This window comes from Rhinopithecus roxellana, chromosome 5 (genome assembly GCF_007565055.1).
Source record: "Rhinopithecus roxellana isolate Shanxi Qingling chromosome 5, ASM756505v1, whole genome shotgun sequence".
Classification (NCBI taxonomy): Eukaryota; Metazoa; Chordata; class Mammalia; order Primates; family Cercopithecidae; genus Rhinopithecus; species Rhinopithecus roxellana.
Genome location: NC_044553.1, coordinates 19,070,181 through 19,093,102, shown reverse-complemented (window position 1 = coordinate 19,093,102; position 22,922 = coordinate 19,070,181). Strand labels below are relative to the sequence as shown.

The 22,922-nt window shown below is 49.1% G+C and overlaps 1 protein-coding gene across 2 annotated transcripts in view; it reads right to left on the bottom strand.

Annotated features, from left to right (window-relative positions):
- The window catches only part of ADAMTS17 (ADAM metallopeptidase with thrombospondin type 1 motif 17), a 365,163-nt gene that overhangs the window by 115,400 nt on the left and 226,841 nt on the right, over positions 1–22,922 (bottom strand). For both annotated transcript variants that reach the window (XM_030931256.1, XM_030931257.1), the window contains 3 exons: positions 21,442–21,608; positions 13,571–13,698; positions 1,280–1,400 (listed from right to left, as the gene is read on the bottom strand). In XM_030931256.1, coding sequence (XP_030787116.1) covers positions 1,280–1,400; positions 13,571–13,698; positions 21,442–21,608 — 416 coding nt within the window. The remainder of the gene's footprint in view (positions 1–1,279; positions 1,401–13,570; positions 13,699–21,441; positions 21,609–22,922) is intronic.

Genomic DNA, 22,922 nt, shown 5'->3' with positions numbered 1-22,922 from the left:
CAGTTTGGATCGTCTCCAGGGGCCAGCAGCTGCTCAACTGGACAGTGCAGCTCTGGAGGCCACTTTCCCCCAAACCAACCTGCTCCTGCCTCTCCTTTCTCTATTGACGTGGCAGGCACAGGTTCTCACACTAAGCTCTGTGCCTCGCTGACTAGCTATCTGCCTTTAAAATCCACCTGAAATTTCATTTTTAAATTTCATTTTGCATTTGCATTTTCCTCTGGTTTTGCTTTCACAGGGTGCTGCAAAATGTTGGTGCAGTAGGTTGCCTTTCCCACAGGCATCTAGAAGGAACGCTTCTTCCAGACCAGGTTTTCTATCCACACAGAGAAAAGCAGAGAGGAGAGCACGCCCCACCTTATGGGGCTGTTCTGTGGGACAGGGAGGCATAAATGTGGTTCTGTTCTCTTGTCAGGTGGAAATGAACTGAGAAGCTTCTCTGCAAAGCAACTTGTGGAAATTAAAATAAGTTTCTTAGCTCCTTCCTCCCAACACAAGTTCTCCTGGTCATGGGGGATGAGTGGACTCTCGCTAAGGCTGCCAGAGCTCCCTCCCCAGTGGCTCGCCTGCCTCGTGCTCCCCTCACTCACTAGGTGTCAACCACGACACTTTCCTAAACATTGTCCTCCAGGATGGGAGATCAGAAAGTCATGTCCCATGTAGGACAAAGCAGCCTGCCGTTGCAAAAAACGTGCAAGCAGAAAGATGAAGGCGGCCCATCAACCGAATTCTGGCGTCCCTCTCTAGGGACAGTGCTGAGGGATGTCTGTGCCTGGGGACCAGGAGGCTCGGGTACTCCGGAGTCACAGCTGGCAGTGGCACCTGAGACTTTCCAGACTGTATGGCTTCATGCATGTTTTAGAAATGTAAATGCTATCTTACTTTTACTAACAGAAAATTCAGACACAGAGCAAACCTCTTCCATCGACAGGTAAAATGATTTGACAAGTTTACCACCTTCTCTGCCTGCACATCAGAAGGAGGGCTGCCAGGAAGTGCTGAGCTCCCGGCACAGGGCAGTTACCACTGATTCACGGACCTCGGGCTAAGTGGGGAGCTGTTTCCGTTCATGGCAAACTATTCACTACAAGCAACTTGAAGGCATCATTCTTGCTAAAATGTCCTTCCTTGCTTTTCAGAAATGAAACTGAAATTCCAGGTCACCTATCCACTACTGTCTAGCCCTTAAATATGAAATGTAGGGAAGATTGCAATCAGTAGCTTTAGGCAAAGGACACAAAACACTGTAGCCACAGCAGCCCTCTGGGCCAGCACTCACCTGTCCCCCGGGCGTGGCTGAAGTCACCTTTCACCACGTGGCAGGTCTTGCCGTCCCCATTGCAGACCCCGCATCTGTCTTCTTTAGCTGCAGACCCAATGATGCCATCACAGCCGATTTTCTAAAGAACCAGAAGGCCTCATTATTCTGTGGTTAAGACTCAGAGGGATTTTAAAGAGGCTGCCCTGAAAGGCTAACTTTTCCATGAGGTGCGGCAGGCATGGAGCCTGGGGCCCTGATCCATTCAGAGGCCAAAGAAAATATTTTAATTCAGGAGACAAAAAAAAAAAAAGCACAGAATCCAACCTGGATTATATTTGTCTTTATGCCCACATAGTTGTCAAGTGTATTTTCTGGTATTTGTTCTGGAGGAGGGAGACCCATGAAGGCACAAGTGCCCATGGAGGTCACACTGCAGTCTGATGCCCTGACTGCCTGGAGGCAGAGACCCTGGGAAGGGAGTGAAGCCCGAACCCTCACACCAGCTGGTGCAGCCACAATGTCTCATGATGGGGCTTCCCCTCTGGGCTGTGGAGGTCACCTGTAACTTGGCTGAAACAGCCAGTAGTCTTAGAACATACAACGGAAACCACAGACTTTTCTACCAAGGTAGGGATGCCCACAGCTCATTCAGGCAGGGCTGGGCATGGGCCGCTCTTTTCTCAGGTAGGGAGAGCTAGTCTACGAAGAGCCCTATCTCTCAACCCTTTTTAACAGGGCACGTCTGAGAGCAGAGGAGAGGCTGCCTCTACCCTAGGTGGGCCTGAGAACCACAGCCTGTTTTCTAAAAAGTAGAGAAAGGTTTTGGACTCCTTTTTTCTTTTTTTAAAAAGTGAGAATTTTGTATTCTGCAAAATAACCTAAATTTATACTAAACATTGGGTATTTATTTACTAGCTAGATTGCCTAAATGTCCCTCCAAATTTTCCCCCTGTAAAGCTAATGCTTCCAGAACAAGAACTGGGTTTTTCCTACTGCCTTGCACCCCAGATTACATATTGGCACTTCAGACTCCAAAGGAATCTATAGCCAGAAATCAAGATCCAAGATAATCCTGGCGGAGGTGATCTAGTCCTTTCCCGTGACGCCTGGACAAGCAGCAGCACCGTGCTTCCCCCTCACAGGCACTCCTACCTGCAGGCAGGGCTTGGAGCAAGCACAGCACCTGGGGTGCCAGGCTGGCTGCACGCGGATCCCTGGAGGCAAGTGCCTGGCCCACAACTCCCCAAAGACATCAGCATCCTCTGTTCGTTATGGCAGCGGTTCTCCTACTTAAGTGTGCATCGGCCTCACAGGGAGGGCTGTTAAAACACAAACTGCTGTGTCCTGGCCCTAGAGTTTCTGACCCAGCAGGTCTGGGTGCACCTGAGAATATGCATTTCTAATCGGCTCCCAGGAGGTGCTGAGGCTGCTTGCTGGCGGCCATGCGATGAGAACCCCTGCACCATGGCATGCTACTCAAAGGAATAGGCGAATACTCTTCATATTTCGTAACCCTCAAGTATCATCCTTGGAGCTTTTTATTTTTTTGAAAAAGATTTAATGGGAAATTACTATTGTTCTGTCCAACAATGATAGCATAACTGGACAGATTCCAGGGAAGACTTTAAGATGTTCTAAAAGCTGAGCAAGTTGAGTCTAAAACTTACCATGATGAAATCTGAAAAAGGGCAGAACTTGAATAAAAGATCAAACTTGTTCAGAGTTAGTACAAAAAGAGGAAAAGGGTAAAATCGAAGGCTTTAGTGGCCAGAGGACAGCAAGAAGCAAATGGAGAAGAGTGGGCTTAACGGTGGCTGGGGAGATGTAGGTAACACATCAAGACACAGATGGTAACTGGCAACCAACTGCAATGCTTTGCCAGTGCGGACCATCCAGTAGCGACCTGGAGGGAAGCCAGCTGTGATGAGGCACCGTGAGCCTAGAGCGTGGTGCAGGGCTGCCTGGATTCTTGATGTGGACTGCTAGCCAGCTGCTATCAAGTTGCTCAGTATAAAGATTACAGGAGCTGGCTGGGCATGGTGGCTCACACCTGTAATCCCAGCACTTTGGGAGGCTGAGGTGGGTGGATCACAAGGTCAGGAGTTCAAGACCAGCCTGGCCAACACGGTGAAACCCCCATCTCTACTAAAAATACAAAAGTTAGCTAGGCATGGTGGCACACACCTGTAGTCCCAGCTACTCGGGAGGCTGGCAGGAGAGTAGTTTGAACCCGGGAGGCGGAGGTTGCAGTGAGCTGAGATAGCGCCATTGCATTCCAGCCTGGGCAACAGAACAAGAGTTCGTCTCAAAAAAAAAAAAAAAAAAAAATTATAGGGGCTAAGAATATATAGGGCTAAGAGTAGCCAAGATCAGAAAATGTCCCCCAGCATTGTTTAACAAATGCCCAGACCAGATCTGTGCAACCACGTGTCTGTTGCTTTGTTTCACTTCAGAGCTCCAGTGCATGGTCTCCATACTTGCTTCTGGTAGGGCCACTGGGCTAATGCCCACAGAGCTGGTCTCTCCTGCTGGCCTCTTTCCTGGGACCTGTTCTAGCTCCCACCTGGGCTTTCTCATCTCAGGTGCTCTCTGCTGTAGACCTTCCCTACACTGGCTTCCTATAATTTTTCAAACCACACCCTTGCTTGGTAGGAGTGAGTCTCTGGCTTCAGGCCTGGTTCCTTGTCCTGCACCTCAGTTAAGGTTTCCTGATTCAACAGCTTCTAGATGCCCCATTTGGTCCAGTTTCCCCCAGCCCCAAAGAAGGGGGCTTTTCAGGTCAGGTACAAACAGGAATGCATACAGGGTTACCCTTTCAGTTAATTCTGGAGACCATCCAGGGGCTGGGACAGGTTCGTGGGTTCTGCCCACTCTACTTGGCGTTATTTCAGAGGCTGTCTGCATCTGGAGGCAGGGAATGCAGGGATGTCCATGGCTGAACAGCAGTGAGTCTAAGAGCTGATGGGCAACAGCCACAAAATCTGCCAACGAGGGCATTTTCTTCCATTGTTTCAGTCAGCGCAAGCAACTTATAACCTTGGCAGAAACTGGGATGGTTTTCAAAGGGAAACTGCCATAGGATACAACCGAAGTCATTAATTCTGAACATTAGGGGAGCTTTGATGATTGTATTTATGAGGCTTAGTGTTCCAAGAGAACAACAAGACCAAGCCCGAGGAAACTCCAGGCAATAAACTCTCTCAAGTCTTCCCATGTTATCCTGGTGATCCTTAGTTACTTTCCTAGGAATCTTCATCACCCATTTCGCAGCTTTCAAAGCAGGCCTTCAAGTTCCTGGCCAGCATTTGCCGGTTGCGCCCTGTGCCTCCGGCTAAATCAGGGTGTGTGTAACACCAAAGGACCAAGGGAACAATGCCCCATGGCATATTAAAGGCATGGGATGGTATGGGATGGGATGGAATGGTGGGAAAAGCACAAGTTCTTCACTGGTCAAGACAGCTCTTGCGAAACATGCAAAAAGTGCTTGGAAAAGTTTTAGTGCTCAGATCCGTGTGCTGAGGAGGGCACAGGATGGGCCGTGGACAGTGGGAAATGTCCATCTTTGGCTGTCTGAGTCCTGGATTCCACTCCAGAACTTTGCCCCTGTTGAATATAACCAGTGACAACAGCCTCCTGGTCATCACACCTAGTAGATGTGTCTCCAGCCTCATCTTTCACCTCTTGTTCTCAGCATCCGCCATGTGTAACACCCACCCTGTCTTTGTTGTACATGTATTTATTCATCCATGGTGCCTGTTATGTGCCTAACCTGGGAATAAAGACATGTAAGATGGAGGGAGGCACCAGTGTGGAAACAAGCAGACACCCCAGAGCGTGTGCCTGAAGATGCCCCAGAGGCCAAGGATGGCTCCTGTCTGATTCTCCTCCCAGCCCCTGGAAGACTCCTCCATCCTCTTGCTTCTTTGACTCCCTGAAAGTAGGCAGCTCCCCGGGGGCTCCCCGCTCCTTCTGCTTTTTTGCTTTCTTGGTAATTTCACCTTCTCCTTATTTCAGCCATCACTCTCATGCAGAGAGCTCTTAAACCCACTTCTCCCCTCACTCCACCCTAGCTCTCACTACTAAGCCTCTGCTGAGCAACCTCTCCAGACTTTCAATGCAACAACTTCTCCTCCAAAGCTGCCTTCTTAATTCTAGTTGGACACCCCCTGCCACTGTCTTGGAACTGACAGATAGGTATCCTAGCCTGAAACCTCCAAGCCATTTCTGGCTCTTCTATTTTGGGATGTACCCAGTTAGTTGGTAAGCTTGGGTTTTTTGTCCCCTGAAAACCTCTATTGCCTACTTCTCCTCCATGTTCTCCTCCACTCCCTAGTTTACACCCTCCTTACTGAGGACATGAACTATGGGAACATTTTTCTCCTGCCTGCAGCCAGACTAATCTCCATATGATAAAAGAGATAAGATCTGTGGCCACAGATCCCCACTGCCTATCAGAAATGTCCACACATATGAATTTAAGACCCTTCATGATCTCATCTCAGCTGCTCACCAACTCAACCTCCCTTCTTCCCCCTCCAGATGCACAGTGAATCTAACCCCCTCCAGCCCACTCTTGCAGGCCCTCCCCATCAATGACCCCTCAGCCAGGTGGGCGGCTGGAATAGCCTCTTAACTCATTTCCTTGGACCTACTCGAATCAGCTATCCATAACAAGATCCCTTCACTCCTCTGCATCAATTCTGCCTGGGCCCTGGCTCCTTTGTGCCAGCCCCCGCCCTCCTGTTGCTGGAATGCACCCGTCTCCCTCTTGCTTCCCTCTGCCTGGAGCTCTTTGCCCCCAACTCTCTGCCAGGTTGGCTCTTCCTCAAAGGCTGTCTCCTCTAAGAGTCCTGCCATGCCACCTGCTCACTGTCCTCCTCAGCCACAGTCCCCCACTAGGTCTCTCTGTGGTGCTATTTTCCTTTCTTCTTCACACATACCAATCTCTGGAATGATCATGTGTGTGACCTGACATGGTCTGTCCGTATGTTGGACAGCGACAGGGATCCTCTTGGTCCTGCTCCCCAATGAAAGCCCAGCACACACTATGGTGTGCAGCACTCAGAATGTGATCAACAAATACCTGATGCAGGAAAAAACGAAATTCCACCCTATGTGTTTTCTGCTATGTCTAAGCGGAACCTCTTCTTGGTTGTTACATCATGCCTTCACCTCTGGTCGTTGGGTTTTCACGTGAGTATGTGTCATCTCCCTAACCGACCATAAGCACATAGAGGACTGTGTCTCAGAATTCTTAGTATTCTTGGCCTTCCCCCATCCCCTGACACACGCGGTGGCTGGTGTGGTGTTAAGCACATGTGTGTTCAGTAAGTGCGTACAAATGATGACCTCTTATCAGCCTGGGGAGTTTAGTTTTCTCATATTTGAATTGGGACTTCCTTGTATAAGTTTTGATGGTACTTGTTTTTTTCTGGCTGGAATAAGCAGTACTTGCTTCCTTCCACTTATTAGCTATCTCCCAACTACTGCCTCATCCTATCTCTTCTGTTGGAGGGAGGCCACTGACTTCTTGAATGACTTTTAAGCAAGGGAAGATTTTAGGCCAGTTGTGCAGCCATGACTCCAGGATTGACTGGGTTCCTGGGTGAGTGTCGCCAGGGCCTGTAGTGCCCATCTTCCTCTTTCTTGACTTCATTCTTGTTTTGCTAAACTACATGTAACTTCTGCAGAATGGAGGCATGGAAAATAGAATTTCTGAGTTCTTCCGTGTCTCAAAATTAGTTTCCCTGCATGCTTGCTTGATAGTTTGGCTGCACGGAGAATTCCATAATTATCTCAATTTTCTGCCAGGGTCAGTTTTTTCTGTTTGTTTTTCTTGGTCTTTCTCCTTCATGCTGCTGGTTTTCTTCAAATAGCAGATGATGTCTGGTTGCCCACTCATATTTGAGTAAAAGCAACAGAAAGGCCGACCGAAGGAGATCTACATTTGAAGCTGGGCACTGCTGCATGGTAGGTTTCCTTTCATGACTAGTGGGAGGGAAACTGACCTCTAACCCCAACTCAGAAGGCTGGGTACCGTCCTCAGCACAGAGGCCTCCCTGCCTGCTCTGGGTTTCCTCAAACAGTCCGTTCCATGACCCTGGAAAGCACCTCCCTAACATTTTACCTGACAAGCTCTGAGTGTGGGGTGGGGTCAGACACCGTCAGCATGGCGATGCACCCTCAGACTTGTTTTTAGCCCACTCTTCACTTCCGACCCTCCATTCTCAAGCCCACAACTCTCTGGTTGGGCTGTTTTTTCAGTTGCGACTCTCCACTTCTTCCAGCTCTGGTCTCTGCTGCTTTGTTCCTGCATGACACTTCCATCCACTTCTGTCGTCCAGAAAGAGGTGGGATCTTTCACCTGGAGGCTCCTGCTTCCCTTCACTGTTTGTGCTGGTTTAGTGGAGTCCCACATGGAAAAGGCAGGAACATGTGGCTTGGTCTACCTGCTTCAACCAGAAGTTGTCATGGGAGGTTAATCAGAAAAAAGGGGTGCAGGGAACGACCTTCGGGTTTCAGGCACTGCTCTCCATAAAGGTTTGGCACCCATAGTAACACACGTTAGAGATGCCAGCTGCAGGGTCATGGTGCAGGGAAAGGCAGTATTTGAGGAGCATTGTGAAGATGCAAACCCAGGCTCAAGTGCCAGGCACGCTTTCCTGCAGGCTTGTTACCTCTGCTTTACCTGGGGGTCCTCTGAGACCAGGGTCTCTTTGAATTCTCCTACACTTCCCCAGTAATTCTACCTGCCTTATAGATAATCTTTGGACATGAAATAGGAGGCCAATAAATTCCTGGCAATGAAAGTGGTCCATTGAAATGGGCTCCAGATTCCAGAACCACTGAAATCCTAAGAACACATAATCCATCCATCCAGCCACTTTTTTTTTTTTTTTTTTTTTTTTTTTTTCCTTTTTTGAGATGGCATCTCTCTCTGTCACCCAGGCTGGAGTGCAGTGGCATGATCTTGGCTCACTGCAACCTCCGCTGCCCGGGTTCAAGCAGTTCTCCTGCCTCAGTCTCCTTAGTAGCTGGAATTGCGGGCATGGACTACCATGCCCGGCTAACTTTTGTATTTTTGGTAGAGACGGGGGTTTCACCATATTGGCCAGGCTGGTCTCGAACTCCTGACCTCAGGTGATCCGCCCACCTTGGCCTCCCAAACTGTTGGGATTACAGGTGTTAGCCACTGCACCTGGTCTCTTCTTTGAATATGCAATTAAAGGCTTTCCTCTAGGCAGGGTATAGGGAAGCACAGATTAATCAGACGCGATTCCTCCACTGAAAGTCAACAGGCCCTGAAGGTGTTTTGGCTTGGTATTCATCAAGCTCAGGATATGTATACAAATTACAATACCAAGCAAGTAGGAACTGAACTGGAGAATGTTGGCTGCAAGTGTGCACAAACCAGTAAGGCAAGCATAGCTGGGTCTCAGGTACATTTGGGTCTGTCCACCATCCAACGGGCAAGGCCGTGTGTCAGCTGGACTCACTCTTTGCATGTCAGCAGCTCCAGATGCAGTTGTGTATCAGAGACTTATTATCCCAGTTTCTTTCCTTCTGGAGGCCAACAGTAGGAATCATTAATGATGGGACTCTTGATTTATAGGGGCTTGCTGAAAAATATACAATGTTTGTGTTACTTCCCCCAATTCCCTCCCAATTTTATGAGTGCCGTTAAGTTTAATTTCAGCATGTTAAGTAATTTGTGACTCACTGAAATGAAACTTAATTCAGTCCTCATAAAAACAGAATAAAATGGTATTTCCATGTTTCATGTTATGGTTTGAATCAGCCTGCTATTTGAAGTGTAGTGGAATCTACTCAAAATGCCATTTTGAAGTCTCTCATCCCCTACCAACTAGTTACTATGTTCCTCGACATTTCCCAGAATGCCGTCTGTTACCCCAAAATAGCACAATTTATAGCTGAAGGGGAAAGAGAGGGAAACGCTAGTAGGCAAACCGCAGCAATATTTCTGTGAGTGCTGTCTCGCATAAAATGTGGGTGATTTGTATGTTTAATCCGTTGTAATTAGACAATTATTACCAATGAATAGATACAGACTCTCCACTCATTAGGTCCCTGAGATTTTAAAATTACAATTACTATTATTTTTCTTAACCATTTTTTTCTTGCTTTATGCATTCACAAACGCCACAGGAATCCAGAATGTTCCATCTTGGCAGTTACTGCAACAAGACATAAGTACTATATTTGAATTGAATTTGTGATCTTAGTTAAGAATGCTCAATTTTTATAAAAGTTCATTAACTATGACTAATAATTTGGAGTTTTGTGAGCATCAATTTAAGAGTGGGCTGAGGTTAATCTTTACAGTATCTGTTTGAAGAAAGTACTGTTAAACCAATAGCAGATGGCTTTTTAACTTCCTTCAGAAAGCAAGTTGTTTCTCAGGGTTTTAACCTGGAGAGGTGCATGCAGGCAGGTGCTGTTGCCACCCGTCAGGATGGTGGCTCTTTTGTAAAGACTGGTGGACTGCCTGGAGGCAGCGGGTTACCAGGGTGCAGCTACCCGGGAGACGGTGCTTTCGAGAACTGGCAGGCAGGGTCCCTGCAGTGGCTACCGAGGAACAAGAGACCACCATCGAGCATCATGAAAGGTGCCTCCATCTGCACCTGCGCACCCCAGTGACTCTACTTGATTAATGTGAGGCGCAGTGCAGGCGCCAGCCAATTCCTGTAATGATGATGACAATGGTGGAGGCACTGGAGATAGACTGGGGCCGGTCCTGGGGATGGAGTGCCATCTGGGAACAGGAAGGCGTGCACCCCAATGTCACTCCCATCACATCTGCAATGGACTGGATGTTCGTGTCTTCTAGAATTCATAAATTGAACTGTTCATACCAGTGTGATAGTATTTGGGAGTGAAGCCTCTGGGAGGTGATTAGGTCAAGAAGGGGCAGAGCTCATGAATGTGTTGGTGCCTTTGTAAGAAGAGGCTAGGGAGCTAGCTATCTCTCTTATTTTTAGTTTTTTGAGATGGAATCTCACTCTGTCGCCCAGGCTGGAGTGCAATGGTGTAATCTCGGCTCACGGCATCCTCCACCTTCTGGGTACAAGCAATTCTCCTGCTTTAGCCTCCTGAGTAGCTGGGATTACAGGCGCCCGTCACCACACCCAGCTAATTTTTTTGTATTTTTAGTAGATATGGAGTTTCACCATGTTGGCTGGGCTGGTCTTAGAACTCCTGACCTCCAGTGATCTGCCCGCCTCAGCCTCCCAAAGTGCTGGGATTACAGGTGTGAGTCACCACACCTGGCCTCAAGAAAAGCATTTTTTTTTTTTTTTAAGACATCCTCTCCCTCTGTCACCCAGGCTAGAGTGCAGTGGCACAATCTTGGTTCACTGCAACCTCTGCCTCTCAGGCTCAAGTGATCCTCCCACCTCAGCCTCCAGAGTAGCTAGGACTACAGGCCTGCACCACCATGCCTGGATACTAGCTCTCTTTATGCCATGTGAGGACACAGAGTGGCAGCAGTCTACAGCATGAAAGTGGGCCTTCACCAGAACCGAATGACACCGGCCCCTGGATGTTGCATTTCCAGCCTCCAGAACGTTGAGAAATAAATGTCTGTTGCTTATAAGCTACCCAGTCTAGTGTATTTGTTAGAGCAGCCTGAATTGACTAGGATAACACCCAAGTGCAGAACAGGGTTAGGCTCAATGGTATCCTGATGACTACAGACTTAGGCCATTCAAATGCCTTGAGCAGCATCTTGTCTTTGATTTCACTGACTAAAGGTTTCATTGTCATAGTATGGAGAACATCCACTAGTTGAAAAGGCTATGATTAAAACCAAAGTCATGGATGGGCCCCATTGGCACAGATCACACAGAGCAGAAACTATGTCCAGCCAGTAACACAGACCCCACTGGCTAGAGAATTTCAGGATTCTTAGAAATGCCTCCCCATTGGCAAGAACGCTGCAGAAGATGCTGGCAGAGGTTGGGGGTGGCTTGGCTGGTGCTGCTCTAAAGGGTGCAAGAACTCTAACTTGGGAGGAACGTTAAGTAATTGAGCAGGATGGTCTGTGCAATTGTGTAATTTAGGAAGGACACCAGCCCTGCACTTGGCTGGTTAGTTGTTCACCAAGAACCATCGGCAATGCCTCATTTCAGTAACAACGATAAGGGCTTTGTTCATACCGCCTGAGGGGCAGGGCCTTGGACACTGTTTGTTACAAGGAAGCAGCCAGGAGGGGCCAGCTCAACCACTCATCACTGCCTCCCTCCCTGTGAGGCTGCTGTGCCAAGACTCTCGGGCACCAGGCGCTTATCACCCACACTTATCTGTATTTGATAACACAGCCAGGCAGTGCCAAAGGAGTCTGGGTCTTGTCAAACTTTTCCCTGAAAAATCCCAGTTTCAGACTGATTTGGCCTTAGCAGGAAAAAAACATCTGTTTGGGTTGAAACAGTTTGCTGCAGCAATCACCCTGGAAGTTGTCTCTGTGTCTGCCTTTATGCCTTGCTTCCTTCTTGTTCTGTTTGTCACGCACACTAAAATATTGATGCCTATGCACTCTGCTAGGCACTGAGCAAGCAAAGAGCATAAGCGGATCTGCTGTCCACATGGGCAAGTGGACCTGACGCCTGGAAGCCAGCATCTGGCTCAGCCACAGTTCCGTGAGGGCAATGCATGGTGATCCTGTCACTGATCTGCCTGCTCCAGATATCAGGAGCTGCCATCGTCACTAGCTCTTGGTGGGCTCCCCAGTGGAGGACACAGTTGAGGGAACATGGCCATAGGATGACGGGAACAGGTGTGTGTGGCGAGGGCAGAGGGCTCCCTGGGTGCTGTGGTCTGAATGTTTGTGTCTCCTCAAATCCATATGTTGAATCATCACCCCTCAAGGTGATGGTGTTAGGAGGTGGGATCTTTTGGGAGGTGACTGGGACATGAGGGCAGAACCCTCAAGAACAGGATCAGGGCCCTCATGAAAGAGACTCACAAGAGAGCTCCCCAGCCCCTTCCGCCATGCGAGGACACAGCAAGAAACGCTGTCTATGATAAGCAACCCCTCACCAGATCCCAAATCTGCCCGTGCCTCAATGCCTCAATCTTGGACTTCCCAGCTTCCAGAACTGTGAGTAATAAATGTCAGTTGTTCATAAGCTGCCTGGTGTATGGTGCGTTGTTACAGACGCCCAAGCTAAGATGCTGGGGCTCTCTCACAACATGCCCAGATGGACCCAAGTCATCAGGGAGTATGGTGCCTGTGGCATAAGTGAGGTGTCACACCCCTCTAGGCATGGAAAATACACAGCTTCTTGACACCCACCCCCTATCCCAGCTGCTGTACCACCTCAGGAGGTGCTCATTCTGAGGGACAAAATGGGAGCATGGAGTCACCTCTGCTACCCCAGGCCAGGAGCCCCAGCTGGTGAGGTTAAGGGCTACAGGTGGCCCCCAGCTTGGGCAGGGTTAATATAGGTGAAGGGCAAGCTTCCTTCCTTCTTCTCGTGTTCCCTCCCTCCCTTTTTTTTTTTTTTTTTTTTTGATGAGATGGAGTCTTGCTCTGTTGCCCAGGCTGGAGGGCAGTGGCACAATCTCAGTTCACTGCAACCTCCGCCTCCCAGGTTCAAGCAATTCTCCTGCCTCAGCTTCCCAAGTAGCTGGGATTACAAGTGTGCACCACCATGCCCAGCTAATTTATTTTTGTATTTTTAGTAGAGACAGAGTTTCACCATGTTGACTAGGCAACTCCTGGCCTTATGATCCTCCTGCCTCGGCCTCTCAAAGTGATGGGATTACAGGCATGAGCCACCACACCCGGCCTCTCTTTCTTTTCTCAAATGATTTTTATCAGTCATGGCCATCCAGCCCTCAATGCCTTTGGGACTATATACCAGTAGATGGGTGCTCCCCGACAGCTGGGCGCATCTATCTGCCTGGCGTTACCTGCACAGGAATTGGCTCAGTTCCGCCATCTCTTTTGCACTAAACAGAGCCTGGCCTGTGCAGACATCCTTTAGGTGCATCTTAGTACCCTGCCTACCTTCGTCTTAGTCATGATGTCTAAAGCAATTTTCAGTCTTAGAATATGTTGCGCCTGTTCTTTCAGCCACCTCCACTCCTTGTTGGCCTAGCACTCAGTCATTACTGAGCTAGGGGTGGTGCGCCAGGCAACACTGGCTGCAGGAGGCGGCATCGCTGGGTGCCTTCCTAAGAAAATCCACTCCCCGAGGCCTCCTGAGACCTCTGCTCTACCCCACTCCCTGTCTGGGGAGAGAGAGTCTCCTCTCCAAAGCCCCACCAAGGACTGAAGAAGTACGTCACCTGGCATTTGCCGTGCACGCAGAGATCAGTCTCGTAGGGCCCGCAGGGTGTGCCGTCCAGGACCCTGTCGGCCACCAGCAGTGGGGACTCCTTCCCGAGGGGTGAGCAGTAGAGTTCACATGGCTTATCTGAGGAGGGAAAGGTTGGGGGACGTTGACATGGGAAGGTGTGCGTGGGCCATGCAGGGTGCAGGTACATGTGGGCAGTGGGAATCCCTGAGGAAGAGAGGTCAGCACAAGTCAATAAAGGTGCATGAGCTCAGGTACAGGCTCCAGCTCCTCTAAACAGCAAGTGGAAAAAGACCCACAGCCTCGGGAATGACAGCGCAGGTCTGAGCTCTGTGGGGCTGCCTTTTCTCATCTCTCTATCCTTTGCAACCATACAGCATTTCCTTTCCCTTAAGGCATCAAATATATCCAGCTGAACAAAGGAATAGTTGTGTGCTAATCTCTACATTGAATACACGTCAAGGGTGAGTGGAGCCACTCTTATAGCAGGGGTGCGAAGGAAGGGGGAGGGGAAGGTGAACAAGAATGGCTCTGAGTCGGGGGAGTGGCTCCAAGGGTCTCCATGACAGTAGCTTTGGTGAGAGCTTTAGTGCTCCCCTAGCTGCTGGGTGACAGTTGCAGAGCTGTGCTATGGGGCACGGAGATCCCAGAAGGAAGTGAGTGGGAGTAAGGGGGACAAAGGGGACATGTGGGCCGCTAGGACAACTTATATGAGCCACATGTGCACTCAGCCAGGATGGAAACCTGGGTTTCCCCTGCTCCTAAAAACATGTGACCTCCCAGAACACGCCCAGCTCCCAAGTCTTTGCCCAGGATGCTCTCTCTGCCTGGAAATCCCTCGCAGCACCTTGCCTTCTACTGCCCTGGAAGCTTCCACCCTGCAGCTCTTCCCTCACGCCAGCTCTGACGTGGGATAGGACTAGCATCTCCACACGCACTGTGCACACACCTCCATTAAAGCGCCAGCATCTGCCTGTTGTCCTAGAATTGTTTGGGCACCTCCCATAAATGAAGGGATTTATTATAAGGCAGGTCCCACTGCTAAAGGAGTGTGAGAGGGATGACTTTTAATCATCTTCAGATTGAAGTAATGCTGAGTCTGTGAGCTCTTAAGAGGGCAGGGGACTTAAGCTTTCATTTTTTTGTCCCCACACTAGGCCCAGGACCTGGCTCACAGAAAGACTCAGTGTGTGCATGTGTATATATGTATACATATATACACACATACATATACATATATACACATATATGTATGTGTGTGTGTGTGTGTGTATACACATATAGAATTTGGTTTTTTGAGACAGAGTCTTGCTCTGTTGCCCAGGCTGGAGTGCAGTGGCGCAATCTCAGCTCACTGCAAGCTCCGCCTCCCGGGTTCGTGCCATTCTCCTGCCTCAGCCTCCTGAGTAGCTGGGACTACAGGTGCCCGCCATCTTGCCCAGCTAATTCTTGTATTTTTAGTAGAGACGGGGTTTCAATGTGTTAGCCAGGATGGTCTCGATCTCCTGACCTCGTGATTCGCCCACCTCCGCCTCCCAAAGTGCTGGTATTACAGGCATGAGCCACTGTGCCTGGTAAGACTCAGTATATATTTTTGAACAAATAGGTTTAATAGATTTTGTTCTTCTGTAAGTAATTGAGCAAGAGGAATGCATTTTCTCCCCTCTCTCTTTTTCTCAGTCACCTTACCCTAATGCTATCTATGTGGTTACTTTGCACAGGGGGAGAGTCAAAGACCTTCTTCATCCTCCTTGCTGCTTTTTGTCTTCTCCACCAGGCCTCCTCAGTGGGTCCTTCTGGTGGCCTGGGGCTAGCAAGAACAGGGACAGAGAGAGGCTTCTGAGCCGACCTGGCCTCAGAGGACCTTGGCATCCCACCTGCAGAGTTCTCATCGGGGCAGATGTGCTGTCTCGTGATTGGAGGACTAAACCACCCCTGTGTTCGGTCGCTTTCCAGGCCTTCTGTCCCACGAAGCTCTGCTGCTCAGCAGGCTCCGTAGGAAATCTTGTCTTACAGCACTGGAAAGAAGCTCCAGGAGTGTGGTGGAAATGCTTCACTCAGTTCTTCCAGTTAGCTGTGGGGGAAAACATCTGCTCGAGAGTTGACTGGAGATCTTAAGCTTCCCAGGTCAGCAGAGTAATGATGCCTCACCATATATCCATTCACCAAGCAGGGACTGAGCCCCTCCCTCATAGAAGGCACGCTGGGGGCATTTCTGGGGAAAGACAGACACGTGATGTTTGCTTCTGAAGGCCCCAGTGGGCTCATGGACAAGTGCATAGCAAATCCAGGATGAAGCCACATGTGACAGGTCTGATGGGAGCTGTCGGAGGGCTGGGTGCAGCCTGGAAGGAATGACTCATTTCCTGTGCTGGCAGGCTAGGGGCAGCTGTCCTTCCATTTGCAGGAAAGGACCTCAGGAGGTGGCTGGTGGAAGGAGAATTCTGGAAGATGGAGACGTACACTGAGATTAGCTTGAGGGAGCCTGCTTGACAGGGTCACTGAGGTACCCTCTGGGGCCCTGAGGTTCCCCAAGCATCTTGGGGAGCTGGTGGGAGACATAGAGCAACACAGCCCCCAGCGTGGGGTCTACTCCACATACTGGGCTGCCTCTACTGTTTCACTGAAAGCAAGGGTCCCTTGGCTGAAGTGGATTTTAATTACCTTCAGACTGAAATGCAGACTCAGTATTGGGAGTAATTGAGCTTTGAGGTGAATTGTTCAACAGTAGTAAGGATGATGAAATCATAAATGATATTTACTATCACTGTGTTCCAGGCAGCATGCTAAGTACTATCTATTCATTTCAGGTGGGTGCTGTCATCGTTCCATTATACAGACATGCATACAGGGCTCACAGAAAGTGCTCGACTGTCTGCAGTTGGTGGGCCACGCCCCAGCATCTTGGCTCCAGCCTGGTTCTTTTTCCATCATCGCAATTTCCTCTCTAAACTGAGAACTCCTAAGGCCAAAATTATCAAGAGCAAAGTAGCATTGCTAAAAACAAATCATCAGTTTCATGCATGTTTCTGGCTTGAGTGTATCCTCTGATTTGAGCAGAAGTGGAAGTGTGACTTGGGTAGAAAAGCAGAGGCTGTTTTTCAGGCAAGTTAGAAAGGCCAGACTTGAAAAGGATGAAGGCTGTTTATCTGGACTCTTTAGGGTGAACAGAGAAATGTGGACTCTGCAAAGCAGGAAGGCCAACCTCAGCTGAAGGGATGCTGGCCATGAGCCTCGCAGGAAGGAACGCTCAGCTCCACCTGCATGCAACTCTCTCACATGCAGACACTGCCCTCCACAGCTTGGACAGCCGGGGACACTCGGGCTCCAGAACAGAGTCTAGAGGTGGGGCTTCCTTTCCCTGCTCAGTCAGAACTCTCCATTTGTCCATCTTCTCTTTGAGGGCTCTGCTTGGAATTCAGGGTACCCACACCTCTAGCAAACTATATGGCATGATCTCCCAAAGGATAAGGTTTTTAAAATGTGAGGAGGAGGCTCAGAATTCCTCAAAATTCTCTATTTCCCTCCAGGCTGCCTTAGGTGGGAGATTAATCTCCAGGAACAAGGCCCCAATAAATAACATGAGGTGGTGAGATTCAGCTTTGGGCACAGCATCAACACTCTTACATTCCCAGTAGTACAGAAGGAGATCACATTTTCTTAAAAGTTATACAACCACACACTTGAAGGAAGGAAGCTTGGAACGTGCCATCTGCATGGCTGGTGTGTGCTGAGATGGAATTCTGACTGATGCTGCAAAGCCTGGAACCAGTCTGGCTTCCTGCTGGCCTGCCTGGCATTAGGACTTCCGCTTGGCTGGAGGAGGTCATAGGCAGGGCAGGGAAGATGGGCTCAGAAGCTTGGGAGCCACATGGTCACATGTGCCCCCTGGAGGTTTGAAACATTCCTCTGCAGTGCAGAAGACACTTGTGGTTCTCAGTAGTCTCACTGCTCTCTCTCTCTCTCTAGGCCAGCAGTTAGAAGGTCTTAGTATGGTGGAGACATTGCTTTATTTTGAGTTAATCACAGCACTCATCCAAGTTCTCACTGGTCCTCTGTGGGGGACACATGCTGAAGGGGCTACTCAGACTCCTGTTCCCAAAGCTGCCCACCCCGGCCCCCTCATCAGTCCCCGGCAGACAGGCCTCTGTGGATTTGACCAGCAGTGAGCGCCTGTCCATAGCTGGCCTATTCCTCGTCTCTTTCCTGGGAACTCAGTACTGAAATTCAGATGCAGAGAAGTCATGTCTGCTTATGCTTGATGGATCCCAAAGAAAGCTACACTCCTTTATATGTAATTCAGAAACCCAAAAAGCTCCGAAAACTGTAAGCGTTCTCTTCCATTTGTGGCAAACAATCTGGCAGCAAAACCAGCCTGGACTGATGTGAGCTCTTGGTAGTGTTAGTATCCCCCTTAATGAGGTTGCCTGGTGGACAGACCCACGTGTCTGACTATGGGGTGCTTTCCTGGAGCCCACCAGTGACACAAATATTTGGTTGGTGCACCATTATTACCTTTTGAACACATAAAATGCTCTGCAACCTGAAACGTATGTGGCCCAAAAGGATCTGGATATGGGATGTGGATTTACATAAGAGGTGCCGTGGGCTACCCTGCCAGCTTGCACGTGGACAAGTTCTGAGAAAGCCAGTGCAGTGGGTGCATGGGGGTGTGACTGCCAAACACAAGCTGCAGAGACCACCGAGCTAAGGTCCTGACATCTTCAGCTTTGCAACAGCTTCCCTCCTTTTCATTAAGCAGCCCCAGCTGGTTTGGCGGAGCTGGAGTCAGAGAGTCCTAACCATCACGCCCTTCATCCCCACAGAGGCTCAGACCTGGGGGGTTCTGCTGTGCCAGGCAGGAGGAGCTGGGAACGCACAGCCACGTCCAGACGCAGCCTTTGCCAAGCTCTCCGACACTTCAGTGGGCCCGTGGCCTGCTGGCCTGGGCAGGGAGGACTGAACTCTTGAAGATTTCCACTTCAATGAGATTCCACGGGAAAAGCAGAAACAGGGTGGGTTTGGCAGTGGGCCATCTCAATGGGTTTCTGTCTAAAGGCTTTTCCACTTACAAATATTTTCTAAGGAGGGTCTTTGTCTTCTTTTGGAGGTGGGATGGATTTGTGGTCCTGAATCCTCGCTTGGAAAATCTACCTCTGCAAGAATTCCTTTTTCTTTTTAAAAAAGGGAGAGAAAAAAGAGAAAAAAAAATATAGCTTCCCTTCTCTTGAACTGTGCGTCACTCGCCAAAGAATTCCGCAGCGATAGCACTGCTATGAATAGGGCAGTCATAATGGGCTTCAGAAGAGCCCGGAGCCCAACCACAGGAATCGTTCCTATCATGGCTCAGCTAGAACTGTGCCTTTTATACATGGGGTTTTCAGAGGAACACTTATAATCCGTATTCTCCTCCTGCCTTCTAAATTGGCCCTTTATTATTTTGCTTTTACCCTTTAGGAAATGCTCCTTTTAAAAGTGCTGGCTTCTGTTTGTATTCGAGAGAGAAATGAAACTGCAGATGCAAGAAGTCAGGGCGATTCTAACCCAGAGGAGGACGTGTCGAGCTACCTGTGCAAAGCTCCGAGCGTGAGGTCTCTCCTTCAAACGCCAGATACTTACTGCCTGTTAGCTGTCCTTATCAAACAGGGCTGCTCTTTTCCGATCAAAGGTGGTGGCACTCTAGTGACAATAACTTATGACTTAGGCAGAGAGAAACAGAAAGTAAGTGGGTGAAAGGTCACATTCCCAATCCAAGCAGCTCCCCAAAGAGCCACACCGCAAGGCTTCCTGGGTGGAGGATCTGGGCAGACTGAAGTCCCAGCCACTGTGGTGATAAGGCAACCAAAGAGTCCAGCCATCCAAAAGTGGTCAGAAGGAAAACAGAAGTTTAATCTGGACTTGGAGAAAACTGTGGAAAAACAGACATTTAAGTGGGATTTCTGTGTTGAATAAATGAGACAGGAGCATTGAAAACTGAAGCAGGCAACCAGGGAAAGAACAACTTGGTGCACAAAGTTGAGCTGAAATTTGAAGAGCGTGAATCTGTCCCAGACCTGACCTCTTCTTGCTCCTGCAAAGTGGGAGCGGACAGTAAAGAGGTCTAAAAGCATCTTTATCTGGCATGCTGGGGAAAGCTGAAGGTTCGGATTCAAGGCTGCTTCTCATGGGAACCAAATGGCAGCTCTCTCGCTTCCAATTAGGGGTCTGGGTGTGCCTGACACAGCGGGAAATCTCCTGCTGCCTCCTGACACCTCCTGCATCCGATTCATGGCCAGGCAGAGAGAGGCAAAGGTCCACGTGCAAGCGCATGGCTCTAGTCACACTCGTTTTTTTTAGGAGGGCAGGTCTCCTCTCTCCCTCATCTGCAGGGAAAGTTCAGAGTGCAAAGGCCATGTTTCTCTTGAATTCTGCTGGTGAGCTGATGGCACAGCTACATTACACAGTCCCCGAAGGTGGTGTTCTTTTTAAAAAAGGAGAACGACAGGGGCTCCCCAATACTTTTAAATGAGTCCTCATTTGAGTGGGCTGGTGTTATCTGCTACAGTTTAGAGCATCACATGTTGCTTTACGAGTCAGCTCAAAGAGGATGGGTCAGGCTGTTAGACTAAAAGCTGCAGATCTGAGGCTGCTATTCCAGAGATGCCTGGGCCTACCTTCACACAGCTATGCACACTTGAACTTGTAATCGCAGACCACTGAATGCAGATTTCAAAGGCTAATGCAGATTTCAAAGGCTCTTCCCATCACAGGGAAGAAACAAAAGACCTGGCATCTGAACGTCATTCTTCTGCAAAACATTTTTGAGGCTGTCTAAAAATCAGACCCAGTTTCTTGAGTTCTTCTTCAAGCTCCCTCACTCCACACCCATGAAGTCATGCTGTCTGTCTTCTTCAAGTGTTGGAAGCCAGACGATAGCTGCCTATTTTCTGTGAGTCAGCCGCTCTGGAACTGAGGTCAGCTCCTGCCCTGGCCTCTTGTCAGCTGCAGGCGCTTAGAGGTGTCCTGTAACCTCATTCCCTCTGATCTTCTGCACAGCTTGTTTTGCGTATTAAATGAGACAATGTATGTAGAGCTAACTTGTGTCTTGTACACGACATACTGATAAACGGGCTCATATGTCATCATTATAACACAAAGTCTTGTTTCCTAAAGAAGAACAGTTTTAGGTGAAAAAAGAAAAAAACAACAACAACCCTGAAGCGGGCCCTGGGGTGTCCTTATCTATTAAGGACATTAATTAAGCAGACATTACAAATGTATACATGACACACCACCTAGTACTTCATCAGCTACTGGAAATGCTGGCAGTGGGGGCAGAGCCTCTTCATTCAGGAGAAAGCTCTTGGAAAGAAAATGTGGCCTGTGCTTATTATCATCTTTCCCAATTTGTAAACTATTCTCAAAATGTCCCCCAACATCCTAGCCAAGGATTAAGAGCCAATACAAAATAAACCAAGAGAAGTAATACAGGGAAGTATCCATAGTGTAAACCCAGACAGCAGCCACACCAACACACTGGGATGCTCCTGTAAAGCCTCGGTCTCCTCAGCTTATCCTGGGTCCCTCTACATATGGCGCCAGGGGCAGGATGCCAGCACAGCCTCCTCGCTACAAATGGGGTTGCAGATGCACCTGGCCTGCTGCCTGCTTCAACAGCTGCAGTTGGAACATCTCAGAGAGTTGGGTCATTCAAGGTCAACCCCACAACTTACAAAGTTGGGCTGCAGCTCACGTGGGCAGAGGACTGGAGTATCTTGCTGGGTTGGTTTGGGAAAGGGATGCTCCCCGGCTTCCCTGCGTGGTTTGCACATTCCTTGGGGAGGATAGGAGGTTGCCATGCAAGGACATGCCATATGCCTTTACCATCAACCACCACAGCTGTCAGCAGGCCTTTCTTCTTGGTGCTCAGCCGGTCGTGCGCCTGGCACTGCTGGTCCCGGAAGCTGGGCAGACCCTTGGGGCAGGGCAGGTTCTCGCAGACCGCGTGTTCCACACTGGCACCCAGGCAGTGTGTGCCTCCAGGGCCAGGGCTAGAAGGAAGACGAAGGTCTGCATTAACCAGATGGTGCAACTAAAGAGCAGGAGAGTGGTGTTTCTGTCTCTCTCGCCAGGAGAGGGGGAGGGCAGGGCAAGGTTTCCAAAGCCACCCCCTCTCTGATGTTACAGACCAAATGCCCACAATCCCAGACCCACATTGCCGGCATGTTTAAGTGAACCCTCTGAAAGGTGCATCTGAGAACTGCAAATCAAGGTCATATGGAAAGAGAAGGCAGTGAGTATCAGTTCAGCAAGATCTACCCATTGTGTCCTTCATCTGATCTGAACTTAAAATTTGGCCATGGGTAACACTGAAAACCCAAAGGACATTTTTGGAGTGTGTGTGTGTTTGTATGTTTGTGTGTGTTCTGCAGGGGTCTTCTCTGACATGAAGCCCTGTAAATGGTCCTCAGGTATACTCTGGAGGTTAAGTTTCAGGATGAGTAAATACATAGCTCGTTTACTTTATAATGAAAAGAATAAGAACAATGAGTTCACCTGCTCATGGGCTTTGAGTGGAGACCAGTTAGATCCGGGCTGGGCTACCTTTACCTAGGCAGGTGTGAGACCACACATGGTCAATGCTGTGGTCTTGGGTCCTAGATGCTCTGTTCCAAGGCTGGGGTTTTAAGCCATTCTGGAGACCCAGGCTGTGTTCACTGGCCAAGTCTACACGTGTGAGGGTCTGGCTGGCCAAAGCATGGCTCTGCCCTGTGCTTCTGCAAGGCCCCAGGGTGTCCTTGGAGGACTCAGGCCTGGGCAACCTCAATGGTTCCATTCATTTCCATGATGCCAAGGTCATCATGATGGAATAAGATTTCTCATCCACTCCCATTCCCAACACTTTTTATTGAAATTCAGCCTACGAAAGAAAGAAAAGGGCACACATCCAAACTGTTCTGCTCAATGAATTTCCACAAATCACACACACCTGTTGGCCAAATGTCATCTCGACACATTATTCATTTCATGTTGTGTAATTCTTTTTCTTCCTTTGTCATTTTTCATGTTCAGAGAGCAAGGCCACCCTGCGATTGTTGCTTTAGGGGAGAGATATAACAGCAGAAGAGGGCAGAAACCTTTGGGCTTTTGTGTCACAAAGGTCTTCAACCAGGGGTTGAAAAGCTGTTTCTGTGAAGGGCCAGATAGTGAATATTTTTGGTTTTGTGGGCCATACAGTCTCCAATCACTCAACTGCCACTGTAGCACAAAAGCAGCTAGAGATAACATGTAAAAGAACAGGCATGGCTGTGTCCCAATAAAACTTTATCAAACACCTGGTGGTAAGCCAGATGTGGCCCATGGGC